At 37.3% G+C, this 16,024-nt stretch overlaps 2 protein-coding genes and 1 long non-coding RNA gene across 4 annotated transcripts; all 3 read left to right on the top strand.

Annotated features, from left to right (window-relative positions):
* Positions 1,291–8,364, top strand: LOC104716920 (cystine lyase CORI3-like). 2 transcript variants are annotated; one of them, XM_010434398.2, is made up of 8 exons: positions 1,291–1,593; positions 1,789–2,128; positions 7,302–7,361; positions 7,467–7,622; positions 7,726–7,819; positions 7,934–7,977; positions 8,017–8,056; positions 8,089–8,364. In XM_010434398.2, exons 1-8 carry the CDS (start codon positions 1,343–1,345, stop codon positions 8,205–8,207), a joined length of 1,104 nt encoding a protein of 367 aa, XP_010432700.1. In that variant the 5' UTR covers positions 1,291–1,342; the 3' UTR covers positions 8,208–8,364. The 2 variants fall into 2 exon arrangements, with proteins under 2 accessions (XP_010432700.1, XP_010432707.1); XM_010434405.2 differs by having other exon boundaries at positions 8,017–8,212.
* Positions 5,558–6,217, top strand: LOC104716914. Its single transcript, XR_756158.1, has 3 exons — positions 5,558–5,672; positions 5,823–5,927; positions 6,076–6,217. It is a non-coding gene; the product is annotated as an uncharacterized LOC104716914 (long non-coding RNA).
* On the top strand, positions 12,321–14,941 carry LOC104716936 (putative cysteine-rich receptor-like protein kinase 39). The gene is made up of 6 exons (XM_010434418.2): positions 12,321–13,214; positions 13,307–13,563; positions 13,647–13,857; positions 13,939–14,176; positions 14,267–14,405; positions 14,501–14,941. The coding sequence occupies exons 1-6, from the start codon at positions 12,368–12,370 to the stop codon at positions 14,783–14,785; spliced, it is 1,977 nt and encodes a 658-aa protein (XP_010432720.1). The 5' UTR covers positions 12,321–12,367; the 3' UTR covers positions 14,786–14,941.

The raw sequence follows: 16,024 nt of genomic DNA, 5'->3' as shown, positions 1-16,024 counted from the left end.
TAAATATACTGGAACATATATTGCTCTGTGTATGCTGATTTATGACTCTTATAATAGCGTACTTTGCGCAAAGAAACGATGTATATCATTTTGTCAATTGGCAAAAAGGTAAATGCATTTGCACTTGAATCGCGTCCAGTCGTAGAAGAACTAGACAAGTAAGAGATCATAGAGATTTAGTTGGAGAAGATTTGGCAAATGAGAGAGAGGATCGTCATATAAATGTGATCAAAAGGCTTTGATGACCAGCTTCAATAAGCGTTGATAAGGTTTAACCACTTTTCTCCCTCCTGAATATTGATTATATCAAACATTAAACGTGAGAGTGACATTATAATCTAATTTAGACCATTTTAGTATATACGTTTTATGTGTTCAGTTTTGATGGTTTAATAAAATATTTGGCATAATATTAATTATAATATTCTAAACATTTTTATATAAAAACAAACATACGTCTATAAAAACAAACATATAAGTTATCGTAAGAAAATTTCAGTCCCCTGGATTATATATTAATACTTTTGAATCTTCCTTCACAAGGTTCCTACAGAAGCTGTATGACGTCAACTAAAAGACTTCCGATTTCCCAAATATATCTGACGTTAAAATATAAATGGGATGGTTTGCCGCTGATACGAAATAAATCATGAAGAGTTTGTGATAAATAAATTGGTGTTTTTATCACTCACATCAATCATGCATGTATCTTTGAGACATTCTTTCGATGTATTTTCTGTTTTCTACTCATCTATGAAACAAATATAATTATTTTTAATTATTTATTGTTAATGGTTCGATTTAAAGTTCAGAATTTGTTATTTGGAATCTTAATAGGAACCAACAATACATTTTGTGATCACCTTGAAAGAAGGAAACCCAGGTTTCTAAACATGTACGGTGGTCTCGAGATACATAATTATTTTCTTTCTGTTGTTATCTCAATACATAAGCTTAAGTGTCTATAGTTCATAAAAACACAAACATCAAAAGATATAAAACAAATAACAAAAATATCGTCAATATAAAAAAAAAAGTGTCTATAGTTCATGTCTTAGGAAATATACATTACATAACATATTCCTTCCTTCACATATTTTACACACATGTTTTATTTTTTACCTCACATCATACACACATCATACTTTACTACATATTAGACACATATTTTATTCGTTACTTCACATCTCTTACTTAACATAAAATTCTTTACTTCTTCAATTCACTTCAATTCATGCTTTATTCTAACAGAAAAATGTAGAGACTTGTACTATATAATCCCACTCATAGCGACGAAAACAATCACCAAACCAAAAATCTAAACAAGAGAAATATAAGAAATATGGGGAAAGAGATTTCCGTCAACTGGCAGTTTAGTGGTAGCGAAGCAGCCAAAAAGGCTTCAGCTGCCACCCTAGGCAGTTACACCTCTAGAATCATGGCTCTGTGTGACCCTAATGTAAAATCCATTTTGCCTCCTCTAAGTGAAGCCCCCGAGACTTCCTTTGCCGCTAAGAAGGCAGTTGTTGAAGCTGTCCTTAACGATACTGGAAACGCCTATGCTCCAAGTATTGGCCTTCCCGCGGCTAAAAGGTAATATATACATCAAATAATCGTTGATCATTTAAGATATTTTGCTTGAAAAGTCCTAAGAAAAACTGTCCCACAAAAAAAATTGTTTTAAAATATGATCTAGCCCCATAAAAAACTTCTGGTTTCATCTTAACTCTATTATGTATCTTGGTATATCTTCCGTGACAAATTTTGATTTGCTTCCGTTATTCTCAGTGCTGTGGCAGAGTATCTAAGTCGAGATCTTCCGAAGAAATTGACTGCAGATGACGTGTTTATGACCGTTGGATGCAAACAAGCCATTGAGCTTGTAATTGAAATCTTGCATACATCGAATGCCAACATCTTGCTTCCGAAGCCAGGCTTTCCATGGGATATGGTCCACGCAATCTACAATAAATTTGAGGTTCGTGAATATACTTTCCTCCGCGAAAAGAATTATGAGATCGACTTTGACAGCGTGCGTGCGCTTGTGGACGAGAACACGTGTGCGATACTTATTATTAACCCACACAATCCTAATGGGAACACGTACTCTGAAGCTCATCTTAAGGAGGTATTTTACAGATACTCTAATTAGCTATACAACGTGATCTTATAACTTATATGATCTCATCTTTGATAATGTGTAACGTAACTATTGAATATCTCTTTATATATAAGCTGGCTGAGTTGGCTCGAGAACTAGGGATACTGGTGGCTTCTGACGAAGTTTTTAGATGGACTGTGTTTGGGAGTAATCCCTTTGTTCCCATGGCGAAATTCTCGTCGATCGTACCTGTGATCAGTCTCGGTTCTATATCGAAGGGATGGAATGTACCAGGATGGCAAACCGGCTGGCTCGCGCTGAACGATCTCTAGTTTTCAAATATAAGAACTCTGTTTTGTGATCAAGGAATTTAAAGAACAACTCTTCTTTATTAGCTTTAGAAAATTCTCTCAAAAACTAAAGCTCTCAATCTCACAAACTCTCTTAAGGTATGTCACAACTCAACATCCTTATTTATACTAAAACCAATCCTATTCCTAATAGTAAAACCTTTGTATTAGATAACTCCTAAAACAAAGCCTTGTCCTTATCCTTTTAGACTAATCCTAACATGATTAGGAATAGGAAGACTTCTAACTTATCCAACAATCTCCCTCTTAAGTTTGAAGTCCTTCACAGCCATATCTCTCATGCCAATAAGCTCCCTCATTTCCTTGAACTTGTTCCTCCCAAGTGCTTTGGTTAAGATGTCTGCCTTCTGCTCACTCCCAGGGACATGAACTACTTCTAATTGTCCATTTTCTACACACTCCCTTATAAAGTGATATCTTGTGTGAATATGCTTGCTCCGCCCATGGAATACTGGATTTTTTGTAAGAGCAATAGCCGACCGGTTGTCTATCCGAATGACTGCCCTTTCGCATGGTACACCAGTGACTTCTCCAAGTAGATCCTGCAACCAAATAGCCTGTCTTGCTGCCTCATCGTCGGGATCAACATTAAAACTTAAACACTTCTTCATAGCAACTCCATGAGATACCTTAGGTTCCTGCATGTAACGACTCAAGACTCCTACAGAGTATGATAAATCTGGCCGTGTATGCAAGAGATACCTCAGACAGCCCACATTCTTTCTATAGCTTGTAGCATCGATTGAATCTTCTTTCAAAGACTTACACAACTTTAATCCAGTCTCCATTGGAGTGTGAACTGGGTTACAGTCTTTCATTCCAGCCTCTTCTAGAATTTTCAAAGCATATCGTTGTTGACTCAAGGTAATTGCTCCTTCATGTTGACATACTTCCATTCCAAGATAATATGTTAACTTCCCTAAGTCACTCATCTCAAACTTTGATGCCATCTCCTTTTTAAACCGATCAATAACACCTCTATTAGTACCTGTGACAAATAAGTCGTCCACGTACACAGCCACCACAAGTCGATTTCCATCAACATTCCTCCGATAAACCGACGGCTCCTTTGAACACTTCTTGAACTGCAGTTCACAGAGAATCTGATTTAGTTTGTTGTTCCACGCCCTTGGGGCTTGCCTTAAACCGTACAAGGCCTTGTTAAGTTTATAAACTTTGTTCTCCATTCCCTTTTCTTCGAAACCTTCAGGCTGATCAACATAAACCGTTTCTTGTAACTCTCCGTGCAGGAACGCCGTTTTGACGTCAAGGTGATGCACTTCCCAGCCATTTGAAGCCGCAAGATTGATGAGCAGTCGTATGGTCTCAAGTCGAGCAACATGAGCGAACACTTCCTCAAAGTCTACTCCATGCTTCTGCACGTATCCCTTAGCGACTAATCGTGCCTTGTGTTTGTTAATGGTACCATCAGAGTTCCTCTTCAGTTTAAATATCCACTTCAAGCCAATTGGTTTTACCCCAGCGGGTAGATCAACAAGGTCCCATGTGTGATTCTTTTTAATTGAAAGAATTTCATCTGTGCAAGCCATAATCCACTCTGTTGACCTGCTTGCTTCTGTAAAGTCTCTCGGTTCTTCGTTTAAGTTCAACAGCAGCAACTCTCCCTCTTCTTCTGCAATAAACATGCACTGTTCGCTAGTAACAAGAACATATTCATCAAGATATTTTGGTCTACTGACATGTCTATTAGATCTTCTCAATGCTACTTGATCCTCTGCATTTTCTGCAATTTCTGTCTTGGTCTCCGTAGGATCATCAGTCAAATCGATGATGACTTTAGAACTTGGATCACCAGTTTGCTCTAATTGCTCTGTTTGCTCTGTTTCTTCGTCTTCAAGAGTTTTATGGTTGCCAAACTCACCGAATGCGATACTGAAGCTTCCACCACTCTCTGATTCTGCAAAGTCTTCACCCTAATTCCATCCTTTGCCTTCATCAAATACCACATCCCTACTGACTACTATCTTCCGGGTTTGTGGATCATATAACCGGTATGCCTTGGAACCTGGTTCTGTTCCCAAATGAACTAGCATGCGAGACCGATCATCAAGCTTCTTTAGGTGTGGCTTGTCCACTTTAGCATACCCTAAGCATCCAAACACTCGTATATGCTCAACATTTGGTCTCTTACCTCGATAAACTTCATATGGTGTTATATCCTCAAGAGCTCGTGTGGCTATTCGATTTAAGAGATAGGTTGAATGCCTGATAGCTTCGCCCCATAAGTGGTTTGGCATTCGCATATGCTTTAAAATACTTCTGGTCATCTCCAGCAAGGTTCGGTTACGTCTCTCAACCACTCCATTTTGCTGTGGAGTGTAAGGAGTAGTGAGATGCCTCTTGATTCCTACATTAGTACAGAAGGAATTGAATTCATGAGAGACAAACTCTCCTCCCCTATCTGTTCTAAATGTCTGTATGTGTTCCCCTGACTCTTGTTCAGCTAACTGTTTGAACCTTTTGAACTTTTCAAAAGCATCCCCTTTTTCTCTTAATAAAGCTGTCCACATATACCTTGAATGATCATCGACTAACACGAATATGTATTTGTTACCACCAATGGTGCTTGGAGTTATCGGACCGCAGAGATCACCATGTATGAGTTCCAACACCTTGCTTGCTCGATATGTCGTAGCCTGTGGAAACATTCTCCTAGCATGTTTACCAAGTAAACACGACCTGCAAATCTCTTTGTCAAAATTTACCTCTGCAATTCCTTGAACAAGTTTCTTTTCACTCATAGACTTCAGTGTGGCAGCATTTATATGTCCCATCCTTGAGTGCCAATGACTTGATTTACTCGCACTGGTCAGATTTACTCTTTCAGCATCTCTCATTCTCATATGCACCTTGTACAGTCGATTCATCGACCTTTCTGCTTTAGCAAGAAGTTTTCCATGGCGATCATGCATTGTTAAGACTCCTCCTCTTAGCCTTATATCGCATCCTGACTCAGTGGCTTGCCCCAAACTGATGATATTGCTCTTCAAACCCGGTATGTAATACATATCAGTCATGATTCTTGGTTCTCCATTAAGGTCAACGAAAGCAATAGAGCCTTTCCCTTTGATGTCTATCCGTGAGTCGTCACCAAAACGCACCTTACCAGTGATAGATTCATCAATCCGATTGAAATACCGTCGATCTCCATTCATGTGGTTGCTGGCTCCGTTATCAAGGTACCAGATGTTTCCTTCTCTAGTATTTGTCTCATACTTGCTTGGAATACAGCGTTCTTCGTTTAAGTACACAATCTCATGCATCATGAGCTCATCAGCGTTTGGTGTATCACTCCCTTCTTCTTCTTGTGCTTCTTGTAACTTCAATAGACGGTCGGGACAGCTTGAGGCGAAGTGTCCAGTTTTGTCACAACGGAAACATGTGATTTTAGATAGATCTCGTCCTCCTCCGAAGCGTCCACGGCCTCTTCCTCTGTAAGAAGATCTTCCTCCTCGTCCTCTGTTTCTGTTATCACCATTAAAGTCACGAGGATTGTAGTTTGTCTGTCTGTCCATGTTTGCATACATCAACTTTATTTGTTCATCCTGTGATTCTTCATCCTCTTGAATCCTTTCTTCGTAGGCTTTTAGGCGTCCAACTATGTCTTCGAAGCTTATAGTATTAAGGTCTAATACTTGTTCAAGTGAAGCAACCATGTAAATAAACTTCGATCGTGGAAGACACTTTAAGAACTTTTTCACCAACTTTGGTGTCTCAAGGCTTTCTCCCAGTGCAGCTATTTTAGATGTGATCTCTGATAACTTTCCCACAAAGTCATCAATTTTCTCAGAATCTTTCATTCTCAAACGATCAAATTCGGCCATGAGTGTCTGCATCCGAGCTTCCTTAACCCTATCTGCTCCCACATGCCTTGCTTTAATTGCCTCCCATACCTTCTTAGCTGTATCAAGTGCGCCGACTTGTAGGGTAAGTGATTCTGGTATGGATTGGAATAGTAAAGCAATAGCCATGTTTTTCTTCTCATTGTCCATGACGTCTTCTGCAGATTCGGGTTCAATAACTTCCCACACCTTATGAACCTTAAGCGCGATTTTCATCTTAATGGCCCATACGGTGTAGTTTGTTAAGTTTAGCATCGGACACGAGATGGAAGAGGCTCCTCCTCCTCCTTCTTTTGGTTTGACGGTAGAGACGGTAAGATCTCCCATCCTTTCAAGACTCGTCTGAAGCTCTGATACCAAATCTAAATTTCAAATATAAGAACTCTGTTTTGTGATCAAGGAATTTAAAGAACAACTCTTCTTTATTAGCTTTAGAAAACTCTCTCAAAAACTAAAGCTCTCAATCTCACAAACTCTCTTAAGATATGTCACAACTCAACATCCTTATTTATACTAATACCAATCCTATTCCTAATAGTAAAACCTTTGTATTAGATAACTCCTAAAACAAAGCCTTGTCCTTATCCTTTTAGACTAATCCTAACATGATTAGGAATAGGAAGACTTCTAACTTATCCAACACGATCTAGATGGTGTCTTCCAATCTAACAAGGTCCGAATCCACTTTTTCCGATCACTCTTTAAACATTACTACAATTACTTTATATCGTCGGTATATTTCTAAGTTAAAAACAAATTTTTACGTGCAAACAATGAGATTACATACCATTAACATTAAACATACTAAATCTCTATGAATGTATTGGTTAATTTTATCATTGTATAAATAAATTTGGTGTACGTGAAAATCAAATTTTTCTTCTCGTCCACATCGTCCATATTAAGAGTTGAAAATGTTCACATGTACGTAGTTTTCCTTGTCCTAATCTTGCTATATTTGGACAGATCGCAATTGCTGTTAAGAATTTTCTGTCGATAGATGATAAACCACCAACTGTTATCCAGGTACGGATTTTTCTAGTTCGGAAGCATACTGTAACCAGGTTTTTTTTTTCTTTTTTTTTTTTTGCATGCATATAATAAGGTGAATTCGTGTGTTTTATCATGTAGGCAGCTATTCCCACCATCTTGGGGGAAACTCATAAAGAGTTCTTCGAGATGAGGCAGATTTTTCTGAAAGCGAATGCGGAGTTTTCCTTTGCTAAGCTCAAAGACATACCAGCCCTAACCTGCTACTTGAAAACTGAAGCCTGTACCTTCTTATGGGTATTCTATTATTACCACATTTCTTAAACATTTCTGACTTCTTATTACTAGTATTAGTTTGAAGTAAATCATATATATATTCATGCTTTTTCTCTTCTCCCAGACCGAGCTGAACTTGTCACTGTTTGCGGACATTGAAGATGATGAAGAATTCTGTGAAAAGCTTGCTACTGAAGAATGCCTTGTCCTCTTACCAGGTATTGATTAATTTCTCATTACCTATAATCACGGTAATTTAAAAGTTTAGCTTTTAAGACAATTTTCGCATAACAACATATATAAATATATGTTACCATGTTGGATTGGTTTAGGGATTGCTTTTGGTCTAAAGAACTGGGCGAGGCATTCTATCGACATGGATATATTCGCTTTGGAGGATGCATTTGNTATCGACATGGATATTTTCGCTTTGGAGGATGCATTTGCAAGACTGAAGAGCTTCTGTGAACGCCACTCCACTGTAATTGAAGCTTCTTCAGTCAAAGCCGTCAATGGTGTCAAGTAAAAAAGGTCAATATGGATCTTTGCCTAAGACTTTTTACATATGCTATAAAAATAAACGTGTGTTTTATTGATCTGAGATAAGTCATGAACACATTCGTAAAGTACTTGTATTTAATAAAATTGGTGTACTTATCACCAACCATGTAATGTTTTCTACTAATAAAATTGGTGTACTTATCACCAATAACCATGTAATGCGTTCCTACTTTTCAATAAATAAAATTAAGAATTTATCTTTTATGATTGTTTGATATGCATGGATTCGTGTGCAATTATCAATATTGGCGTGTTTATCTGTAAGTATTTTCAACATATATGGGTCGTGTCGTGTAATTCAAAAGCATGTTGATTGTTAAATCGGATTTCTAATTGTAGGCAAGGGCACTTTTGTTTACAAAAAAATCCATAACAAAATGAAATAAAACAATAATAAAAAAAGCATGCAATCTAATCTATATATATATATATATATATATATATATATATATATATATATATATATATATAGTAAACTACTAAACTTTAGTTTCTTATTTTATCTACGGTTAGATGATGACTCGTCCGATGTACCTGTTTAAACTTTTATAAATTAAATTAAAGTTAACAAAAATATGTTAAAATTTGTTGTATGTTATTTATAAATTTTATTTTTGTTATAATACACTGATTTATACCTATTTACAAATCTTTTATGGATATTATTATTAAAAGTGCATCTTTTACACCTAAATATATTCTATGTTACAAATATATTATTTATCACCACCTAGAAAATATCTATATGAACACAATAAGCCAACTATTTTACTTTCACTTCTGTATAGCTTTTTAATTACTAAAATTGTTGGCTCAAAAAATATTTTGAAAAAAAAATATACTAATCAATGATGTATCATCACAATAATGAATGACCACCTTGGAGAAACCTTCGGCTCCGCCCTCATCCTTTATGGAGAGAACCTTGCGTCCAACCTCCTCCACCATGGTGAAAACTATTGTTGGCTCAAAAAATATTTTGAAAAAAAGATATACTAATCAATGATGTATCATCACAATAATGAATGACCACCATGGAAAAAACTTCGGCTCCGCCTTCATCCTTTATGGAGAGAACCTTGCGTCAAACTTCCTCCACCATGGAGAGAACGTTGGCTCCGCTTTCCTCCCTTGGGGAGATAACCTTGCGTCCAACCTCCTCCACATTCCTCCCTTGAGAGATAACCTTGTGTCCAACCATCTCTACCATAGAGAGAACCTCGGCTCTGCTCTTCTCCTGTGTGGAGAGAAAATGTTCACGTCTTTTTGCTATCTCAAAATGGCTTGCTCCAACAACCAATCAAAAAGTAAAAACCATTTTCTAACGTCACAAAATCTTTTGATAGTAACTAATGTTAAATTTTCTAATTTATTCGTGGAAGTGTTTTTGACACACCATAATGTAGCCTCTATCTCTTTAACGCCTCAACCGCCACCTTGCTTAGTGAGCCCATGTCCATTCTCAGTCTATGGACCCATCTTCCTAAGTGGGCCCTACATCTATTCCCGGCCCGTGGATCTACCCATATTCGATGACCGATTTGTTACGTCTAGGAGGATTTTAAAAATTGTTTACGGATCCTATAAATCAACAAATGATATTTTCCAGTGTTTTGATCTCACTCGAACAGTTCCGACAATCACTTCAAGGAAGGTCACCCATTGACTTTCAAGGAAGGTCACCCATTGATATGTATATATTTTACACCATTTCATCATGCATTTGTCATTCATTTGTTCTCTTAACTCATTGCTTTGTGTTGTTTTTGGTCTCTTTTGCATAATATGCATATCTAGGTAGTCTTTGCATTGGTCTTGCATGCATCTTGCATATTGGAGTTGTTTCAGGTGTTTTAGGGGATGTCTAAATCATCAAAAGCAAACAGGGAGCAGGAAAGCAGTCCAGGGACTCGATCAACACTATCCAGCGACCCAACCTTCCACATATTTGATCGAGTCGAGTGAAGATTTTACTTTGGGATTAAGCTTTCGACATATTCATCAAAGTTGTAGGGAATTGAGTCATCTTTCCAATGCCGTTTATTTCAAGCCAATCGGAGTTGTGATTTATGAGTTATTGCCATTTTAGTGGACGCACGTACGTTCTGAATTCCGACTCGACCTGCACGCAAAGGAGAGCTCCCACTAGATCGGATGTTAGCAGCGACTCGACCAAGACGTCCCAGGAGGGCTCCTGAGGACCTTCAAGACTCGAATCGATCAGCAGCTCTCATACGACACCTTTCAAGCTGCCACTCGATCAACGATCTCAAGCCGTCATTCGATCAAACTTCCTAGACTCCGACTCGATCGACACTCTCACGATGCGACTTGATCGACGCTCTTAAACCGATGTCCTGGTTTTGTTCTGAAGACGCGTCCAAGAAGGGTTCCCGAACCGACGTTCTATCTTGTCAGGAATTTCCATGTTTTACTATAAATACGTTTTGTTAATTTTTTAATCGGATATCTCGTTTTTGGTTCTTTTCCTTAAGGTTTACCTAGCCACATAAAACGCTTGAGACTTTGTAATCCAGATAGCTTTGATTTTATTGAGTTTTTGCATTTGATTTCTTCTACAAAATTGTTCATTTCATTTTTGTCTATCTGATGATGCTTGATTCAATGTTTTATGGGTCTGCATCCTTGATGATGATTTCCGGATCTGAGTAGTGAACTAGAGTACTTGAGGATGGGATAGATTCAGTGGAGAATCTTAGTCTAATAGGATGCCTAAGCTTAGATTGTTTGATTTCCCTTCTGGATTAGTGTTCTTACTGCTAATTTCTTACTGATCATTTGGAATTAGATCTTAAGCATCTCAGCATCCAAAAGGTGTTCCATGAGATGCTTGAACAAACTAATACCAGAGATTTACATACCTAGCCTAAGAGATTGGATGTCTAGGGTGTTTATTGACGTGAATGAACTTGTTTGTCATGCCTACTTAATCATGTTTCTCTAGCGAGATTTAGGTTTGGAACTGATTAAGTCTGAGTAGCTTCTGTCAAGAGATTGGATTAGCTAAGTTGTGATGTTCGTTGTCTAGGGATAGCTTGATTGTGCTCTGTTAGGCATTCTAGGTAGATTAAGAGACTCCACCGAAATCAATAACCCCATCCTTAAGGCCTTTACTTATCTGATTGTTTCTACATCTATAAGCTTCTTCTTTGTTTTAGTTGCGATAGCTTGTTCATTTTTCTCTGCACGTTTAGCTTGTTTTACTCTCTTCTGTTATTGCATTTTAGCTCTTGTTCTGCAAAATCATTTTGTTCTTGCATCTCGTTCACTTAAGTTTGTTAGACAAAAACTCATTTGAATTTGGCTTAACTTGTGACTGCTTGATTGCATCCTGATTATTAGTAAAGTTTCCCGATTGGATTGGCACCTTCTGTACTACAACTGCATAAGGTTAATTGAGACCTGCTAGGAGACACGAAAAAACCTAGTATCACCCATCATGAAGTTCTCTCGGGATCCTTAACCGAAAAAATAAGTGCATTTTGGTGATATATTTGGCCAAATCAAAATTATATGTCGGTTTGGGTTTACAAATAAAGTCGTTAGAGTTTAGATTTTACAATTAAAACGAAATTATATGTCGGTTTGAGTTTACAACTGAAACAATTAGGGTTTAGTTTTTACAATCAAAACGAAATTATATGTCGGTTTGGGTTTACAAATGAGATGGTTAGCGTTTAGATTTTATAATTAGAATGAAATTATATTTCGATTTGGGTTTACAAATGAGATGGTTAGGATTTAGATTTTAATTTTACAGATTTTGTTTCCTTATTTTATAAGAAGGTGAATAAATAAGTTGATAAATTCATTATGACATGTCAGATTCTCATTGGCTAAAATAATGAAAAGTGAACAAAGAGGTTCACCTTAGAGTGAACCCAAAAATTGTTCTTAACCAAAATAGAAGTTGCAGAGTCCTCGCAAAACATACAAAAACTATAGACTTGACAACTTCAACACAAGTTTAGAGCTCGAAAAGTACGTAATGCTTGGGGATCACATGTTTAGTATTCCAAACGAAATTGACCAATACACATTTTGTGAAGTTGTATAACCTCTTTCTCATCTCACCTATATAAATACAATAACAAAGCTCTTAGATCTATTACTTCTTAACGATAACAAAATAAAACAAAATTAAAATAAAGTATATATTTTTTTTAGTTGTTTTATCATTTGACATGAGGGCATGCCCTACTTTGATGATCATCCTCCCTTCTTTTATTCTTCTTGTCCTTTCAAACCTCGAAGTCATTAACGCCGTTGGGTGTACCGGACTCTACTTCAACGGTAGCAGCAGCTACGGCCTAAACCGTCAGAATCTCTTCTCTACTCTTGCTAAAAAAGTCGTCGCCAACGGTGGATTCTACAACGCCTCACTCGGCGAAAGTCCCAACAGAGTTCACGCTCTTGCCCTCTGCGCAAGAGGCTATGAGCGACAAGATTGTATGAGTTGTGTCGAAGGTGCAGCTCAGGGTATACTAAATAATTGTCAAAACCGCATTGATTCGTTCACATGGGAGAAAGACCTCAAAGACGATGTTTCTTGTCTTGTAAGCTCCTCAAACCAGTCAAATTTTGGGAATCTCGAGCTTTTACCTGCTATTAGCTTCGACAATCCACATAATCTGAAGTCTGAGTCATCTAAAAACATGACCCTTTTCGAGCAAGAATGGAATGCAATGGCTAACGGGACCGTCAAGGCTGCCGCGAAAGCTGAAAATTCGTCGGTACATAAGTACTATAGTGCCGTAAAAGCCGAGTTCACGGAATATCCAAATGTTTACATGCTGATGCAGTGCACACCCGACATAACTTCCCAAGATTGCAAGACATGTTTGCAAGACTGCGTGGCGCGTTTTAGAGAACTGTTTTGGGGAAGACAAGGAGGTGAGGTTAATCGTCCGAGCTGTTTTTTCAGGTGGGATCTATATCCTTTCCATGGTGCTTTTGGTAATGTAACAAGAGTTCCTGCGCCTCCTAGACCTCCGGCTCAGGAAAAGAAGAGCTCTATAACAGACGAGAAAGGTAAAACATATGAGTTAGTAGCATTGCCAAAATTTGTAAGTATGATGATGTAGAGGTTCTTAGACTAAAATTAAGGAGATAATGAATTGCAGGAAGAAGGATAGGAGATAGCGGAATTATAGCAATAGTTGTTGTATTTACTTTCATTATTATTTTGGTGTTTGTTGCCTTCATCAAAGTCCATGCACGAAGCAGAAAATCACACAACATTATCAATGGAGGTGCAGGGTACTCTGATTCTGATGGTCAATATATGTTACGGTTTGATCTTGGTATGCTCTTAACGGCAACTAATGAGTTTTCGCCTGAAAATAAGCTTGGCCAAGGTGGATTTGGTACAGTCTATAAGGTAACAATAACATTTCTCATAATATTAAGTTATTGATTGATCTTTGTGTTGGATAAGCAACCAATCTTTAAAACCGGTTTCAGGGGACATTATTTAACGGTAAAGAGGTAGCAGTGAAGAGACTGACAAAAGGTTCAGGACAAGGAGATATAGAGTTCAAGAATGAGGTTTCACTCTTGACAAGACTGCAACATAGGAATCTTGTTAAGCTTCTTGGGTTCTGTAATGAAGGAGATGAAGTGATTCTTGTCTATGAGTTTGTCCCCAACTCAAGTCTTGACAGCTTTATATTCGGTGAGTCTTGGTAAAGTAGCTGTCATTTTTCGTAAATATTTGGTAACTTTTAGTATGAAAATGTTTCTGTGAACACTGTAGATGACGAGAAGCGTTCACTTCTTACATGGGAGTTGAGATACAGAATTATAGAAGGCATTGCCCGAGGTCTTGTTTATCTTCATGAAGATTCTCAGCTGAAGATTATTCACAGAGACTTGAAGTTGAGTAACATCCTTTTAGACGCTGAGATGAACCCTAAAGTAGCAGATTTTGGGACAGCTAGGTTGTTTGACACTGACGTGACTCGAGCTGAAACAAAACGAATAGCTGGAACCCGGTAACAAATATATTAATCAAGTTTGAAGACACATTTAAATGAATCAAACAGTCATGACTTACTTAATGTTATTGGTTTGCATATATGCAGTGGATATATGGCTCCTGAGTACCTGAACCACGGACAAATCTCAGCTAAATCTGACGTTTATGGTTTCGGTGTTATGCTTCTAGAGATAATAAGTGGTGAAAGAAACAAAAGATTCGAAGGAGAAGGCCTTGCAGCTTTTGTAAGCTTCTTCACATATCAGTCTTTGTCCATTTATTTATCGCTATTCAAAACTTCTGTAGAGAAAGTAAAAATATTTACATTTTCTTGGTGCAGGCATGGAAGAGATGGGTTGAAGGAAAGCCTGAGATTATAATTGACCCTTTCTTGATGGAGCACCCAAGAAACGAGATCATCAAGTTGATACAAATTGGTTTGTTATGTGTTCAAGAGAATGCAACAAAGAGACCAACCATGAGCTCGGTGATAACTTGGCTTGGCAATGAGAGCATCATCGTTCCTTTACCTAATGCTCCTGCTTTCACTGGAAGTCTATCCCAGTTCGAAAGTGCTACAATAGCAATGAACGAAGATGTCTTTACGGAGTTGAGTTGTCGTTGAGTTATAAATAATTTAATTAAAATACTGTTTTCGAAAGCAAACTACACAATAATCCTTCTTCAAGGAACCTTTCATTGTACCTTTATTTCCTAAATTTCAGCTCAAACCACAATATCTTCATCTTTTTGCTTCTGTTTTAATTTACCTATTTTATAGTGATAACTAACTTTGCCATATTATGTGATCAAAGGTCAATTAAAAACTAATGTGTACTCAACCACGATCTAGTGGTATCGTCGTAACACTTCATGATTGAAACCACTGAGACCAAACAATCACACTATGAAATTATGAAGATTAAATATAGCTAAGATAAAGAATAGTTTGTGTTTGAAAGTCACTAACAAAAGTTGTAGATTAAAAAGTGTTTAAATCAATCAATAAAAAGCATTGGATACAGGGAATCATCAGAAATCTATGATAACAAATGTAGAATATTTAGATGGAATGCATTAAGTACCGTTTTTGAACTCAAATAACTATTGTAAAGCTAACCCGCTCCCGTAACGTTAACTATCTATGCAATGAATTTTCTAAACCCTAAACTTCAGTCTGGATTCAGCTTATCAAGCAAGCATTAACAAGGTTCAAGTTTGATATGTTCACAAAGTGTCTTAACTTCAACTCCCATTGGTTAAAAATCACTTTGCTCACCTTTGTTATTTTCAGGAAATTCAACAACACGTTTGATGCCTAGATGAATAAATCCTAAGAACATAAACTAGGTAGCTACTCTAGTTCCAGCAATAAGAGCAACAAAGATGAAGAACAACAAGGTCAATTCCAATCTAACAACCTAACATCAATTATATCATAAATCTCTTTAGAAATCCTAAACCCAACAGAGAAACTACTCAGACATGGAGATGAAAGAACAGCAAATCAATGATGAAGAAAACATAATTGAATTGCAAAAGAATAGAAAATAGGGTTTAGAAATCTTCTCCCTTCAGCTCTCAATACAAAATAGTCTCAGAAAATAAAGCTTATGTCTCTAGAGGCCGAGCCACTAACTTAAATATCAAAATAAAACCCTAAAGGTTGGTTTAAAACAAAAAAGAAAAACTTGAGTCGGGGACGGGATCGGTCGATCCCAAGTGAGGATCGGTCGATCCTGGGTGCTTTTCGTACACTTCCTCCATCTGCTTGCTAGTCTGATTAGTCTTCACCAAATTGGCTCCAAATGCATGTTTTATTCCCCAAAACACTCAGTTTCCTTCCAAAGTAACCTAAGAGACT

This window comes from Camelina sativa, chromosome 2 (assembly GCF_000633955.1).
Source record: "Camelina sativa cultivar DH55 chromosome 2, Cs, whole genome shotgun sequence".
NCBI lineage: Eukaryota > Viridiplantae > Streptophyta > Magnoliopsida > Brassicales > Brassicaceae > Camelina > Camelina sativa.
Note: the sequence above shows the minus strand (reverse complement) of the source record. Positions and strands in the feature narration are given on the sequence as shown.